This window comes from Chiloscyllium punctatum, chromosome 24, assembly GCF_047496795.1.
Source record: "Chiloscyllium punctatum isolate Juve2018m chromosome 24, sChiPun1.3, whole genome shotgun sequence".
Classification (NCBI taxonomy): Eukaryota; Metazoa; Chordata; class Chondrichthyes; order Orectolobiformes; family Hemiscylliidae; genus Chiloscyllium; species Chiloscyllium punctatum.
In genome coordinates, this window is record NC_092762.1 from 49,110,135 (window position 1) to 49,126,523 (window position 16,389).

Below are 16,389 nucleotides of genomic sequence, written 5' to 3' on the forward strand. Positions count from 1 at the left end.
AAAGCAGAAAGTCAGAAGGTCAAATTTGATTTCGAGATTTGATCATATAATTGAAGCTACTAAAAGAGTAGTGCAGGATTAGACATGTTCACTTCCAGGTTAGCTGTTAAGTGGAAACTTTTTCAGACAAAGATACAAAGTCCCATGACAGTATTCAGAGAAGGACTTACAGGTTTTCCTCACCATCATGTTTTCTGAATAAACTCTTGTAAAACAGATTATTGGGTGTTTAATATCATGATTATGTTTTTTATGCAAATTAGATGGTGTGTTTTCCCACACTGCAACTGTGACTATCCTTCATTAATCAAAGCCTTTTGGAACATCCAGAAATGATTAAAGCAGCATTATCAATGCAGAGATGCAGCAAGAGAGATACTCATCAAGAGTAGACAGAAAATCAGCAGCACCAGGCAAGCAATTGATTCTTTTTGGTTGGTTTAATCCAGTGTTAACGTTGGCACTTTGAGGTTTCCATCTCAGGGTAAAGTGCCAACCGAGCGATTCCACAGTGGTTGCCCCTGTCCTTGGCCATTTTCATATAGCCTTTCATGCCCCAACCTGTTCCATGACTAAAATGTAAGAGAGCACCATGTTAGATTTCTACTCAAACACACCTTTAAACAGAACATTTAACTAACTGAACGTTTCAACATCAGATTATTGTTTTACCAAAGAGCAACGTTGGACATTGAGTAGCACTCGCACTCAGAGCATCACTCGATTGTCTGTGTGGGCCTTGCTGTTCTCATTGTGACACAATGTTCAGAAGAAGCAGCTCAGGGTATGAGCAGGTAGATGATTAGATACCCTGGTTGCTATTGTAAACCGTGGCAACTGATATCAGGATGTGAAGAGAGAGCCACGTTTGATACTAAATCAGATTTCCCAAACCTACTTTCGCAGAGCAGCATTGAGTATTTGGATAGACCACACCTTCCCCCAACTGGAATATCAAAAGGAGATCTGGTGAGCCACATGGTCTCTCTTCAGTCATTAAAGGAAGACCCATTGAAATCCATCGAGATTTGGTGCAACATTTCAATGAATTGCAAAAAACTATCAGGTGGAATCTTAAAAGGACTCTCTTAGTGCTCACTGACTCTGAGCCTCCCTGGAGGTGGAGATATAAGGCTCACAGTACTGCTGTCTGATTTAGTACACGCACGCGCACACACACATACACACACACACACACACACACACACACACACGTAGACAGACTGACACACACACACACATGTGCGCACACAAACAGACACATAGACAGACAGATGGACACACACACACAATCAGACATACACACACACACACACACACACACACATACATACACACACACACACACACAGACAGCAGATTGTCAGGATTGTCAGCAGTCTCAGTCTGGAAGGTGACAGCTTTCAGTCAGTGAGGGGGGAGTCTCTGCATGAAACCTCAGGGTAACCTCTGATACCAGTTCAGGAGCTTGGACATGGTCAGCTGCTTGGGATGGTCACAGAAGGATCTTCTCTTTATAATGAGATAGGGAAGACGGCGTTCCCTTGAATTTTCATTCCAGCTGCATGGGCCTTTGAGATCCAAGTGCAGTAATAATCTTGGCAATCAGACGTTAATGCCATGATCAGTTTGTTAATGCCAATCATGGTGCATGGGACACTGGAACAGCCAGAGAGCCTATGAGGGACTTTAGGGTGGAGCTTAATGTCAGGAAATCTACCGCACTCCTTGAGTCATTCTGTCCTATTGTGGATCGTTTTCTCCTGGGGAGAGAGAGAGAGAGGTGGGTAGTATGGGAGATGAAAGGCAGTGGTACTTTAGGTGCAGGTGGTGAGGGTCTGAGCGAGATGGTGGCTCCAACAGTCAACAAAGGATTTTCTCTACTGGGGCCGACCGAGTCCTAAGGCATGTCTGACTCATCTCCTGCACTTCTGTCCTCACCTCTTCCCCTCCTTCCCCGAACAATGACAGAATTCTCCTTGTTCTCCCTTTCCATCCCACTAGTCTCTACATTCCAATGATCATCCTCTGCCATTTCCATCACCTCCAGCAGGATACCACCACCAAACACATCTTCCCCTCCCCTTCACTATCAGCAATCCACTGGGACCAATCCTCCCCTCTTCATCACTCCTAGCCCTCTGTCCCATGTATCCACACTCTCCCCTGCCCTGGTTCACTCCCATGCCATCACTGAAGGTATAAAACTTGTCTTTTTACCTACTCCCTGTCCAAGGCCCCAAACACACCTTCCAAATGAAGCAGCAATTCACTTGTACTTCTTTCAACCTAACTGACTGTGTTCGCTGTTCACAATATGGTTTGCTCGACATCGGCCAAACTAAATGCAGGCTGCGATGATCTTGATTTGCTCGTTCCTTGCCATTTGAATACACCATGCTGCTCCCATGCTAATATTTTCATCTCAGGCTTGCTGCAGTGAGGAACGACACCTCATTTTCCACTTAAGCACTTTACAGCCTTCAGGACTCAACATTGAATTCAACTTCAAGGTATGAACACTGACCTCCAATTTGATTCGACCTCCACTGCACCACTTCCTTCCCCAACCCTCACTCCCATGTCTTGTTTGAGTGTCATTGTCTTTGTTCTCAACAGGACTAACCTATTTCCTTCAATTCACATCATTCATTAGACTGATTTTGTATCTCAATCCTTCCTTTACCAACTATTATCTTTTGATTTCTGCACCCTTACCATCTAGTCCACTCATTTTCTCCCTCTGTCAACAATTAAAAAGAGCAACTAAGTCATGTTGCACTTGAAATATGAAACTTTCTCTCTGACTGAACCACTGGCTGTTACGGCTTGGGTTAGCTTGGATAATTGCTTGAAGTTCGATGGATGGTTTAGGGCAAGAGGGGAAGTCACAAATTATGGAGTTGAATAGGAAAATGAGGAAGCAAGGTAACAACACACACTGTGCAGTCCTGGTGCTAACCCACACTGAAAACATTAAACTCCAAAACCAGTACAGATATGGTTCCTCCCTATAAACCATTTATTAGGCTATAGGTGGAACACTGAGTGCAGTTCTGCTCACCACACCATCAGAAGGATGTGATTGTACTGGAAAAGATGCAGGGGAGATTCACCAGGATGGTGCCTGGGATGGAAAGCCTCAGTTATGAGGAGAGACTGGGTTTGGTTTCCTTGGAGCGAAGGAGGCTGAGGGGAGATCTGATTGAGATATAGAAAATTATGACAGACACAGACAGGGCAGATTGTGAGAATCTTTTCCTCGTGGCAGACATTTCTAAGACCAAATAGCAAAATGTTTAAGGAATAAGTAGTTTAGGGGATATCTGTAAAAAGAAAAATCATCCGACGTGTGGTAGAAGAATGGAATGTGCTGCCTGAGAGGGAGGTGAAGGCAGGTAGTCTTACAATATTTAAGAAACATCTGGATACGCACTCAAAATGTCAGGGCATAGTCGGCTCTGGACCAAATGCAGGTAAATGGGATGAGTGTAGTTTGGTGTGTGTTGGTCAGTGTAGACATGGAGGGCCAAAGGGCCTGCTCCTATGCTGCATGATTCTATAAACCTTGCTATGACTCAATGAGATACAGTATTTAAAAAGAAAGATTTAATTGTAGGTAAGTTAAACACAGTGCGAATTAATACACATTTATGTGTTTCTGAATATTTTTGTGGGTTTACCTGTTTTTAACAATCCAATAATTCCCCTGTTGATCGTATTGATATCCAACCACTAACATTGCATGATTAAGTCTTGTGCTGCTGCAGTTTGGCTCATAATAAATACCTGCAAAGAGTACAAATATATTATCTGTGCAAGAAATTCATTTTAACCACGTTTCAGAAAATTCCCAGGCTTTGAACCTTTACATCCAAGGACATGAAAGTCACAGAGTAACTGATAAGATAACAATCAAATAGAACATTCTGATCTGCTAACTGGAGCTGAATTAAATTGTCAATGGTTAACTCGACTGACCCTTCTTGGGATCTGTCAGTAATTAGTCAGGAAAGGGCAGTGTCTAAGATTGGTAAATTTTGTGTTAGGAGTTTCATCAGATTGTTTCATCAGTTTCATCCTTTTGTTTATAACTAACATCTCTTACCACTTGCTTTATATGTTCGCTAAAAATTCTTAGGTTTACTTATTGCTGGGATCTTTGCTGAGATATTTGTATCATCGATAGACACAGGTGAGGTGGTGAAAGCCTGGAGGTTGGCTAATGTGGTCCCACTATTTAAGAAAGGTGGTTAGGAAAAGCCAGGGTTCTACAGACTGGTATCAGCATTGGGCAAGTTGTTGGAGAGAATCCTGAGGGACAGGATTCACGTGAATTTGGAAACACAAGGACTGACGAGGGATAGTCAGCACGGCTTTGTGTGTGGGAAATCATGTCTCACAAACTTGATTGAGTTTTTTGAAGAAGTAACAAAGAGGATTGTTGATAGCAGAGTGGTGGATGTGATCTACATGGACTTCAGCAAGCCCATCGACAAGGTTCTCTATGGGAGATGGGTTACCAAGGTGAGATGTCATGGAATACATGGAGAACTAGCCATTTGGATACAGAACTGGCTCAAAGGTAGAAAACAAAGGGTGGTGGTAGAGGGTTGCCTTACAGACTGGAAGGCTGTGACCAATGGAGTGCCACAAGGATCGATACTGGGTCCACTACTTTTTGTCATTTATGTAAATGATTTGGATGTGAACATAGGAGGTCTAGTTAGTAAGTTTGCAGATGACAACACCAAAATTGGAGGTGCAGTAGACACTGAAGAAGCTTACCTCATAGTACAACAGGATCTTGATCAGATGGGCCAATGAGTTGATGTGTGGCAGATGGAGTTTAATTTAGATAAATGTGAGGTGTTGCATTTTGGAAAAGCAAGGCATAGCAGGACTTATACACTTACTGGTAAGGTCCTAGGGAGTGTTGCTGAACAGAGAGACCTTGGAGTGCAGGTTCATAGCTTCTTGAAAGGAGAGTCTTAGATAGATAGGATAGTGAAGGCAGCGTTTGGTATGCTTTCCTTTATTGGTCAGCGTATTGAGTACAGGAGATGGGAGGTCATGTTGCAGCTGTACAGGTCATTGGTTAGGCCACCGTTGGAATATTGCATGCAATTCTGGTCTCCCTCCTATTGGAAGGATGTTGTGAAACTTGAAAGGGTTCAGAAAAAATTTACAAGGATGTTGCCAGGATTGGAGGATTTGAGCTATAGGGAGAGGCTAAATCGGGTAGGTCTGTTTTCCCTGGAGCATCAGAATCTGACGGGTGACCTTATAGAGATTTATAAAATCATGAGGGGCATGGATTGGATAAATAGACAAAGAATTTTCCCTGGGTGGGGGGGGGGGGGGTGGGGGTGGGGGGTCCAAGAATTGAGGGCATAGGTTTAGGATAAGAGGGAAAAGATATAAAGGGGATCTAATGGGTAACGTTTCATGCAGAAGGTGGCGTGTGCAGTCTGTCAAAGGAAGTGGTGGAGGCTAGTAGAACTGCAGCATTTAAAATGCATCTGCTTGGGTCTATGAATAAAAAGGGTTTAGTGGGATATGGGCCAAATGCTGGCAAATGGGACTAGATTAGGTTAGGATATCTGGTCAGCATGGACGGGTTGGATTGAAGGGTCTGTTTCCTTGCTGTACATCTCTATGACTCTATGATGTTAACTGCAATTCTATTCTCATTCTGTCTTTGGCAATTTTACTTCCCTCTTCATTTTCTCTCTCAACTTATTATATTTGACCTGGCCCCTGCTTGTAGAATTAATCTGACATGCATCACAGACAGAGTCTCCTTTTATCTCATCATATTTATACCTTTAATCATAAAGCTCAGGGTTATGATGTGCTTATCATCCTTTTTTAAAACCTGTCTACCATCTTCAAAATTAACGGACAAAATGCGCTAAGGCTCTGTTTCTTTATCCTCTGTAAAATGGCTTATTTTGTATCGGTGGTCCCTCCTCATTCTTCCAAAGAAAATGCATTTTGTGTGTTTCATTTCATCTGCCCATTTCTCTCTTTCATTTTAATCCATGTCCTCTTTAAGTCTTGTTGACTTCAGGACTTTAATGACTGTGTGAGGATGGAATGAATCAACAAAAGATAAACTTATGTCTGGAAGGAATCAGAAATAAATCCAACTGGAATAAACTGTTAAAGGACAAGGACAAACTTAGAAACGAGTTCATCATGTCTTGGAAAGGAGGGAGTCAAGATTATTTCGACAAAACTGCTTTGGTGCCTGCTGGAGAAATTGGATGCTTTATGTCACAAGGGCAACTGATTGTCATGCAGAAGAACTGAAGGAGTTAACTACAGGAAAGCTGTGTCTTTGAACAGACAGCTAATGCCAAATGGAACAAGGAACAAAGAAGCTACTTCTGATAATAAGGCAAGATGCAGACTTGCAGCAATTTGGATGAAAGAACATTTAAAGAAAAATCGTTAATATGAGCCCACAGAGACTGAAGGACGAAAATGTGTGAAAGAATCAAACTCCAGAACTCCACCTTAGTGACCTTTGAAGAACGACACTGTACAAGGATCAATCCCTGGACACTTCCAGAGACAGACACTTTTGCTTATAATCCTGGCCGGATTTCACCATTAATCAGGTAGTCACCAAGTCAGGTTATGAGGCTTAGCTTGCTTACTTGAGGGGTCTTATCTTGGTTGCTACATCAAATTAACATTAAATTGTTGTTTCAGTACTTGATTGTCTGTGTGATTTCTTAATAAGTAACTTAATTAATGGCAACTTGTAATGATTTACCCACAACAAGCCATCTTTGGACTGTTCACTCCACTTCAAATTATTTACAAATTGAAGCCACAACACGAATGCAGACTGAAAGCATCAGTGCTCTTAGCATTGAATCATGGGAAGTCCCAATGAATATTTCACCAATTGGGGGGAACAAAAGGGAGATTTGTGTTTTGAATGACAAGGGCAATCCGAGTTTTAATAATGAACTGTATTTCCAATACACTCCCATAGCCTTTTGTCCTGCATTTACAACGATGATGCCAAATATCTTCGAAATGGATAGTACATTGAATATGAAAAGTCTTTACTTTTGAACATTATTCCAAGTGTGAATGAATTTTGTTTCTTACCGCTTTTATAAAGATGGAAAGATGTGTGATTTGCATCGATAGCAACAGAAATGGGTCCAACCTGAGCCACTGCTGCAGCGAGTTGATGCTCAGAATTTTGTTGAATGCATTTCACACACGCACAACGGGTGACAATATCACTTCTGTTAAAGTGGCATTTACCATTCTAAAGTATGTTAAAAAACAAAACATTCACACCTCAATATTTAAATTAAAAAGAGAGAGCTAATTAAGTAATGAGAGACAATTTCAATTACTTCCTAAAAGCACATAAATTAATTTCAAGATTACCTTGGCTGTGTAGGGATAGGAAAATTCAGAGCAAATCCCATTTTGTTTTACATACTCCAAAGCAGTATCTACATGTCCACCACAACACCCACAGCTTTTCCGATCACAGTCAACCAAGTTCTGCTCACTCAGAGAAATCAGCTTTCCTGTTCTCTTAAAAAGCTGTCCTTCAAGTGATCCAGTTGCACTGAAAGCCCAGCATGAGCCACATGTCTGTCCCTGAACAATGACAGAGGGTAGACAAACATTTGTGTTATCTTCTACATAGAAACATATGAAGTATTTAACCTGTTGGGAGTTCTGAACCATGTGGGCCTCTTAAGTCTCACATTAGGGGCACTTGTAAGCCACACATTTAATTGATCTTATCCAACAAAGTGCTACAGGGTTTTTCTCTGTTAAATGACAAGCTGTTACCGATACTGTAATAAACCTCTGATACAGCCTGCTACTAGAATGAGCCTTTTCATTAGGCCATTCTCACATCAAAACCTTTTTATTGTGTACATTTCAAGGATGGGACTGTGCCAAGGTGAAAGTAAAGCTGCCCTAGTCTTATCAGACCATGGGACTGCTCCCTTGTTAGAGAGAGATGGTTTAATCTGAGTGTGACCAGGGCTCAGGCATGGGGAGACATAGAGAGGAGAATACTTCATGGTCATCTCAGCTAATGCTAAAGTGAACCCAAGCTGTTCATATTATTCTGCATTACAAACCAGCTGTCCAGCCAACTGTGCTAACCGATCCCCTTCTGCCAAAGATTGCTCAGGTGTCAAGTTTGTGCAAAAGGTCCATTGTCTTACAATTGTTCCACTTTAGTGAGAGACTGGAAATAAGAGGGAAATCCTCACCACAGTAAAGGGAAGGAAAGTTTCAATCAGCTGTTACCAGAACAGAGGTGATATAATTCTTCCATGTGTAACACTTTACACTGTGACCTTGCAGCCCACAGACATTAAAAAAGACCAACAGATGAGATGGCAATTTCGGAACAGAGTGTTATTCGAGCTTAATGTGCTGCAAGAGGCACAAACGGGGTCATTTATCTCATACCAATGGATAACTGTCAGAAGTGTTCGTATAGAAACTATCTTGTGAACTAAAGTGATTCACCCAGGAGCACAGTCATGAGAACAAAACCTCTGGCTCCTGAACAGTTTAACCAACTTTGGATGGCTGTGTTTTAGTCTGGGGAAAGCTCGTTCAGTAACAGTCTGTAAAAATCTACTCACCCATTAATGTGGCAGTCAGAAAAATCTAGTCTTCTATGAACATTAGTAACTGGAGATGTCGCTCTCTACAGCAAACCAGGCCCCATGCTCAGCTAAGCCAATTTCAGTGTCACCCTTTCTCAAACGTGGCTTCCAGAAGAAATCCTACATTCATGTGAAAAGTGACCCAAACATATTGGTACGTCTCCAACCACTGGGAGGTGGGACTCGGCAAGATTACCTGACAGACAGGAACCTTCACTGGTGACAGACTTTCTGCAGTCAACCACAAATCACATTAGTTAAAGCACATAGGCTTGATTTTATGTTCTTCTTAATTGTAATTGGTTTGTGAATATCAGCCTGGGGCCCACAGATCTGACTGCAACAATTGCAGATCTTCTTCCTGGCCACCAGATGGCACCACATTCCATTTCTACACACACCCTGGTGACGTTGTGATGTGGTGGATTGGGCTGGGAGGACAGGGCCTTTCTGATTGATTACCATACTCGCAGAAGACTGTCGGAAACCTCAGAGAAACACCAGAAATTATTTGTTTAAACTCATCTTCAGGACCTCTGTTAATATTTTACATACATCAGGCAGAGATCAGGAATGTTCACTGAAGTTCATACTGTCCCAGTTAAATAATACTACCCTTTATTACACAACCCTAATTGCCCAGAGGGTCTGGAGGCAGATGTAGGTCAGACCAGTTAGGGATGTAAATGTTTATCATCACCCTTTCACATGCCCCATTACTTTAGACCAGCCTTGTCCAATACGGTGGCCCACCAAAGAGTTCTGTCTGGTCTGCCAACAGCTTTGCAAACACAAGAGGTACAAGTGGACGACTCTGTGAAGAGATGCTTCTGCACTCAGAGGCCATGTCCCTCCCATGGTTGATCAGGACAGGCTCAATAGTGAGTGTGTAAAAGAGAGTATGTGTGAGTTTGAAACAGTGTGTGCATAAGGGAGGGTAAGTGGGGGCGTGTGAATGTGAGGGAGTGTGTCTGTATCAGAGTGAGAGACAGTGTATCTGTGTGAGTAAGAAGTCGTGTATTGTGTGAGTTATTGATGGAGAGCATGTGTGAGGGAATGAGGAAATAAGGGAGGGTGAGTGAGGGTTCACAGTGGGACTAGAAGAGAGTGATTGTGAGCAGGAGAGGGAGAGAATGTGCACATGAGTGGGAGAAGGAGGGGATTTCTGAACCCTGGGACATAGCGAGTTATCCCTTAACTCTTATCCTAACCTTCTCCTCCTTTTCCAAACCCAAATATATGTCTACAAAACACATCTGAGAGAGAAAGAACATTGGAATTTGTCTCTCTCCATGTAAAAAAGGTTTAGAACTGCATTACTCAATTTACCACACTGAAGTTTCTACTCTTTTATTGGTTTCTTGACACATTTCCATGCCATTGTTTTCCATATTGAGCTAATAATATAGAGTGGGGATTTTCTACATGGGCCTTGAGTAAGGTTTGTATGAAGTCTGTCTAATCTCACCCGATTTGGAGATGCCGGTGTTGGACTGGGGTGTCTCCACAACCACCTGATGAAGGAATGGCGCTCTGAAAGCTAGAGCTTCCCATTAAACCTGTTGGACTAAAACCTGGTGTTGTGTGATTTTTAATCTCACCTGGTTCTTCACTTTAGTAACAAAACCCTTTGTGCTCCAGTCAACTCTCTGAGGCAATTTAACATGATTCGCTGCTGCAAAGAGTTCACACACTGTGTGATCAATCTCCTTTTCTTTAAATCCATTGAAACGCTGATTGAACTCCTCTGTGGTCTAGAAAAATCGAGATAAAATATTATTAATAGATTAGAAGTATCAGAAAGCATGGAATAAGGGCAGCTATCAGTTGGGAAGATACCCTACAAGAATCAATATTTATGTGAATGATCTGGAATCTAAGATTGAAAGTGCAAATTCCAAATTAGCTGATCACACCAAACTGGATGAATTGGCTTATATTCATGAGAAGTGCAATATGATACGATTAACCATGAACAAACTTGCAAATTGAGCATCCACCTGGCGCATTCATTTCTGCATGGGTCAGTGTGAGACAGTGCATTTTGGTAGGAAAAAATTAAAGGACACAGATTGCTGAGAGAATGAGGTCCTTGCTTGTGTTCCTGGGTTGGGTACACAGTGGGAGGAGGAATCCCAGGTCCACCGACTAGACCTATACAAATGACCACCCTGTCAAACTGAGAGGAGGAGACATTCTTTCAGCCAGAGGCAGTGAATCATTCCCACAGGAGGCTGTGGATCCAAGTCATTGAATGTATTTAAGACAGAGATGGATTATTGATTAGTAAGAGGATCAATGGTTACAGAGAGTAGGCAGGAGAACAGGGGTGAGAAACTATCAGGCGAAAGTGAGGACTGCAGATGCTGGAGAGTCAGAGTCGAAAAGTGTAGTGCTGGAAAAACACAGTTGGTCAGACAGTGTCCAAGGACCAGTAGAGTCAATGTTTCAAGCATAAGCCCTTCATCAGGAATGTAGGGGGAAGGGTGCTGAGAGATAAGTAGGGGGATGGAGGTGAGGCTGGGGGAAAGGTGGATAGTTGAGAAGGAAGATGGATAGGGAGGATGGTTCAAGAAGGCGGTGCTGATCTGGAAGGTTGGATCTGGGATAAGGTGGGGAGGAGGGGAGATTTGGACACTGCTGAAGTCAATGTTGATGCCATGTGGTTGTCGAGCCCCAAGACAGAAAAATAGATGTTCTCCTTCCAGTCAGTGGGTGACTTTGATTTGGTGGTGGAGAAGGTCCAGGATTTGCATGTCCTTGGGGGACTGGGAGGGGAAGTTGAAGTGGTCAGTCACAGGCGGTGGGGTTGTTTGGTTTGTGTGACCCGGAGATTTCCCTGAAATGTTCCATGAGTTGGAGCTCGGTTGGTGGGGAGCGTGGAGCTAACAAGGGAGTCATGGAGGGAATAGTCTCTGCAGAATGCAGATAGGCGCGAAGAGGGAAATATATTTCTGGTGGTGGGGTCTGACTGAAGTTGGTGAAAATGGCCGAGGATAATGTGAGGTGGAATGTGAGGTCAGGGGGGTTTTATTCTTGTTGTGGTTGGAGAGATGTGGTTCAAGAGTAAAGGTGCAGAAAGTGGAGGAGTTGCAATTGAGGGCATTGTTGATCATGTGGAAGTGAAGATAGTGGTCAATGAAACAAGAAGACACCTAGAATGTCCTGGAGTGGAATTGCTCCTCCTGAGAGCAGGTACGGCAGAGGCAGAGGAATGATGAATGATTGAATGATGGAGTGGACCCAATGGGCCAAATGGCCTAATTGTTCTCCAGCAATTTGAGAAATAAGGAGCTGACGTTTGGTATTGTAGCAGCTTGGCACAGTGGCTCCGTGGTTAGCACTGCTGCCTCACAGCTCCATGGATCAGGGTTCAATTCCAGCCTTGGGCAACTGTCTGTGTGGAGTTTGCACATTCTCCCAGTGTCTGTGGGTTTTTCTGGGTTCTCAGGTTTCCTCCCACAATCAAAAGATGTACACGTTAAGTGAAATGGCCATGCTAAACTGCCCATAGTTTTTGGGGATGTGTAGGTAGGTGCATTGCTCAGGGGTAAATATAGGATAATAGGGGAGGGGAATGGGTCGGGGTGGGTTACTCTTCAGAGGGTCGGTGTGGAATTGTGGGACCAAAGAGCCTGTTTTCCAAATGTAAGGATTCTGGGATTTAAATCTTATGTTCTTAGGGTCGTTTGGAGAAAGGAAAGGGAGTAATTGCTCAGGCTAGAAGAGGGGACCGAGGAACATTACATTGTAAACGGTTGGATTGTATGATTTTTCTGGTTTCTGTATGTTACCTTTTAAAGACAACTACGGATCCTACATTTCCTGTATTAAATATGATGTGGAGGTGCCAGTGGTGGACTGAGGTGGACAATGTTAAAAAAAATCACACAATATCAGGTTGTATTCCAACAGGTTTATTTGGAAGTACAAACTTTTGGAGCGCTGTTCCGTTGTCAGGTAGCTAGTGGGGCAGGATCATAGGACATAGAATTTATAGTCAACAATCACAGTGACTTAAACTGATTCGACGAATTGAACAAACCTAGCTTGCTGTTAAATCTTTCATTATTTTGAATGGGTTGCTGGTTTCTATTCGTTAATATGTAAATCCCAGAACTTCTTTCAAGTCACAATTGTGAGATAAAATTTCATGAAAAAAAGTTTTTATAAAAAAAGATAAGTTTTTATAAAAAAAGGTGACATTACAACTCAGACAATGCATTTTAAAGGCATGAGGTTAGAGTCTGAATGTATTCCAATCTTGAGTCAGACCGGTTATATTTCCAAAGTAGGAATTTATAAAATGCCACATGGACTGACTGCCTACAGATTGTGTGCTTTTTGAACAAAATAGAATGTACCTGCAAATACAAATCTGCAAATGCAAATTCACCCCATAGACTTGTGTGTGTGCGTGTGTGCACGCGTGCGAGAGAGAGAGTGAAGTGGGGGGTGGGGAGAGAGAGAGAGAATGTGTGTGTGTGCGCGCATGCGCTTGATGGAGTTTGTGCCTAAGTGTAATGGAGTACATGCTTGTGAGAGGGTGTGAGCGTGAATATGAGTCTGGGCGGGGGGTTGAGTGTGTGTCTGAGAGAAAGCGTGTGTATGAGAGAGGGGCTGCGTGAGTATGTGAGTGTGATAGTGTGTAAGAGTGTGTGTACATGTGCTTGTGTGTGAGTGTGTGTAAGAGAATGTATAGTGTAGTGGGGTCACCTGTAGCAAACTGCCCGGCCGTCAGGACAACATCGACCACAAAACCGTACAACCCTGTCAAGGCAGCAACTGCAAGGCGTGTCAGAGTGTCACCATGGAAACTAACATTACACATAGGGACACCACCCACCCCCCGCCACCCCCCCCCCCCCCCCCCCCCCCACCCCATGTACCCAGCAGGTACTCATGTGACTCGACCAATGTTGTCTCTCTCATACGCTGCAGGAAAGGATGACCTGAGGCATGATACATTGGCAAGACCAAGCAGAGGCTACAACAACGGATGAATGGACACCGTGAAATAATCACCAGACAGGGATGTTCCCTCCCAGTCGGGGAACACTTCAGCGGTCAGGGACATTCGATCTTGGCTCTTCGGGTCACCATTCTCCAAGGTGGACTTTGTGATGTGCAACAATGCAGAGTGGTCGAGCAGTGGTTGATAGCCAAGTTCGATACCATGAGGATAGCCTCAACCAGGACCTTGGGTTCATGTCACACTACAGGTGACCCACTACATGAGACACTCTCAGATACAAGCACACTCACATACACACACTCCTACACACTCACACACTGATGCGAAGCCTCTCTCATAAACACAATCTCTCTCAGACACACACACCCATCTCGCACTCATGTGCACACCCTCTCACAGGCATATACTCCATCAAACTTGCACACACACTAACAAGCATGCGCACACACACTCACACTCTTTCCCTCTCTCCCAAATATACACACTCAGATAAGTCTAGGGGGTGAATTTGCCTTTGCAGATTTGTATTTGTAGATACATTCTATTTTGTTCAAAAAGCGCACAATCTGTAGGCATTTTATAAATTCCTACTTTGGAAATAGAACCGGTCTGACTCAAGGTTAGAATACAGACACGACAGGCACGACAGATCCCAAACGTATTTATAACTCACCAGATCTCCAAACTGGTTCAATCCCACAGTGAATGTGTGCTTTCCCATTGCATACTCCATGTTGTGCCGTTCAATGTATCTCACATTGTCCTCCCACAATGCTCTTCTGTAGGCCTCCTCAGCCTGAAAAAAAGGTTACACCAAGTCAACTGAAGACCCAGCTGTTATTGTCACTGTGAGTACAAAGACGATGCTACATCTGAACTCTGACCATGAACTGATGGGCTCCAGCTCACAGGCAATAAAGATTATTCAGACACAAACAATCTCGATTCAGGTAGATGCAGATGGCTGGAACACGGGCGATTAATTAATTACCTCAATTTAAAATTATGCCCACAAACAGTGAATATACATCAAGCTTTCCATATGTAGGTTGTGGAAATCCAAGGAATATCATTGTTACGCCAATCTTTTACAATGATTGTTTAGTATTGATGAAAAGTACTCTAACTTTCAGAACAAAGAACAAGAACAAAGAACGAAGACCAATGTAGCACAGGAACAGGCCCTTCGGCCATCCAAGCCTGCGCCGACACACTTTGCCCTTCCATACTAAAACTGTCTTCACTTACAGGATCTGTATCCCTCAATTCCGTTCCTATTGATTTATTCATCCAGGCTTCTTGAAAGTTGCTATTGTGTACACTTCCACCACCTCCACTGGCAACATGTTCCACTCACACTCTTTGTGCAAAATACTTGCCTCGTGCATCACATTTAAACTTCCCCCTCGCACCCTGAACATGCGTCCCCTCGTAATTGACAGCCCCCACCCCCCCCTCCCCAATTCTGGCATAAAGCCTCAAACTTTCACTCTATCCAAGCCATGCCATTCACAACCTTGTAACTTCTATCAGGTTGCCCTTCAACCTCCTGCATTTCAGTGAATACAAACCCAGTCTATTTAACCTTTCTTCACAGCTAAAATCCATGGTACCAGGCAGGATCCTGGTAAATCTTTTGTGAACCCTGTCCAAAGCATTCAGATCCTTCTGGTTGGGTGGTGACCAGAACTGATATTACATCTGTGCAGAGAATCCACTTAGGTTAAAAGATGTGTTATCTAGATTGGAAATCAACTACCCAACACTGTAATGGGTTTTTGGGATTTGCACACATTCACCATCAAATCATCTGCCTCATTACCAATTCTTAATTAATATTTTAGAAAGCCAGTGTTTCTGAATTAAGAATCCCAGGAGCAAGGGAAGGCATGCATTTAGCACAGTGGAAACAATTGAATCAATTAGGACAAAAGATAAAATAAATGAATTATTATCATCACACCAGCACTTTCAAATACTAGAAAGGAGGAGGAAGGAAAGCCTGAGGGAGGTAAGATAAAGAGAAGTGAACAAATAATTTTGATTAAGAAAGAACAAATGAACACAAGAGGAAGAAAGATAGAGAAGAGGTGAACGAGAAAGAGCAATTAGAAGTGATGTGTTACAGTAATAAAAGGAAAAAAAAATTAACTTAAGAAAGAGACAAATAATTCTCAGTGTTTTTTTTTATACAGAGTTAAGAATTACGGGAGAGAAGTTTTTGATATAAAAGAGGAAGCAAATGTACCCATTGCCCGTGGAGCACAAACCAGTTTTACCACAAAAGAGAGGCCTTTTAAAAACAATCTAAAACTTGAGAAACGCCTTCTGCTTTGAATTGCCCCGTGGAACTGCAGTTGCCCAGCACTTACCATTTTATATTGTTTCCCATGCAATGATTTCCAGTTGATCCAGGCTTCATCCAATGTTGAATCAAATGTGGAAACAGTGGCTGCAGCCAACATGGAGACCAAAACCCAGTCCACAAACAGACAGCACCTCATGATGGGCATTCTGATGGAACAAAACCTTCAACCTTATTTTCAGTCAACACAGAATTTGTGAAATCTGAACCAATTAAATTTTAAAACTAGGATGTTACATTTCTTCCCAATTTCTTGTGGCTCCTTTCAATCTCCCCCTCTGTAGAAATCACCATTCAATTTGGAACAGTAAGGAAAAGACAACGGGCAGATGGCAGCTACAGTGTCAAGGCAAGAGGGAAGCAGGAAAAGGATA

At 42.8% G+C, this 16,389-nt stretch overlaps 1 protein-coding gene and 1 long non-coding RNA gene across 2 annotated transcripts; both read right to left on the reverse strand.

The window, feature by feature from the left end:
• Positions 1-409: 409 nt before the first annotated feature.
• On the reverse strand, positions 410-7,241 carry LOC140494391 (uncharacterized). Its single transcript, XR_011963944.1, has 3 exons — positions 7,129-7,241; positions 3,684-3,789; positions 410-572 (listed from the first exon to the last, which is right to left on the reverse strand). It is a non-coding gene; the product is annotated as an uncharacterized lncRNA (long non-coding RNA).
• A 1,177-nt stretch (positions 7,242-8,418) lies between these two features.
• Positions 8,419-16,163, reverse strand: LOC140494419 (procathepsin L-like). Its single transcript, XM_072593602.1, has 4 exons — positions 16,023-16,163; positions 14,324-14,446; positions 10,277-10,429; positions 8,419-8,436 (listed from the first exon to the last, which is right to left on the reverse strand). Exons 1-4 carry the CDS (start codon positions 16,161-16,163, stop codon positions 8,419-8,421), a joined length of 435 nt encoding a protein of 144 aa, XP_072449703.1.
• Between the last annotated feature and the right edge of the window lie 226 nt (positions 16,164-16,389).

Coding starts and splice junctions, on each gene's coding strand:
- LOC140494419 (XM_072593602.1), bottom strand. CDS start 16,163: ATGCCCATCATGAGGTGCTGTCTGTTTGTGGACTGGGTTTTGGTCTCC. Junction 14,447..16,022: donor ATGGGAAACAATATAAAATG/GTAAGTGCTGGG, acceptor CCTTTTTTTCAG/GCTGAGGAGGCCTACAGAAG. Junction 10,430..14,323: donor TGAACCAGTTTGGAGATCTG/GTGAGTTATAAA, acceptor CGATTTTTCTAG/ACCACAGAGGAGTTCAATCA.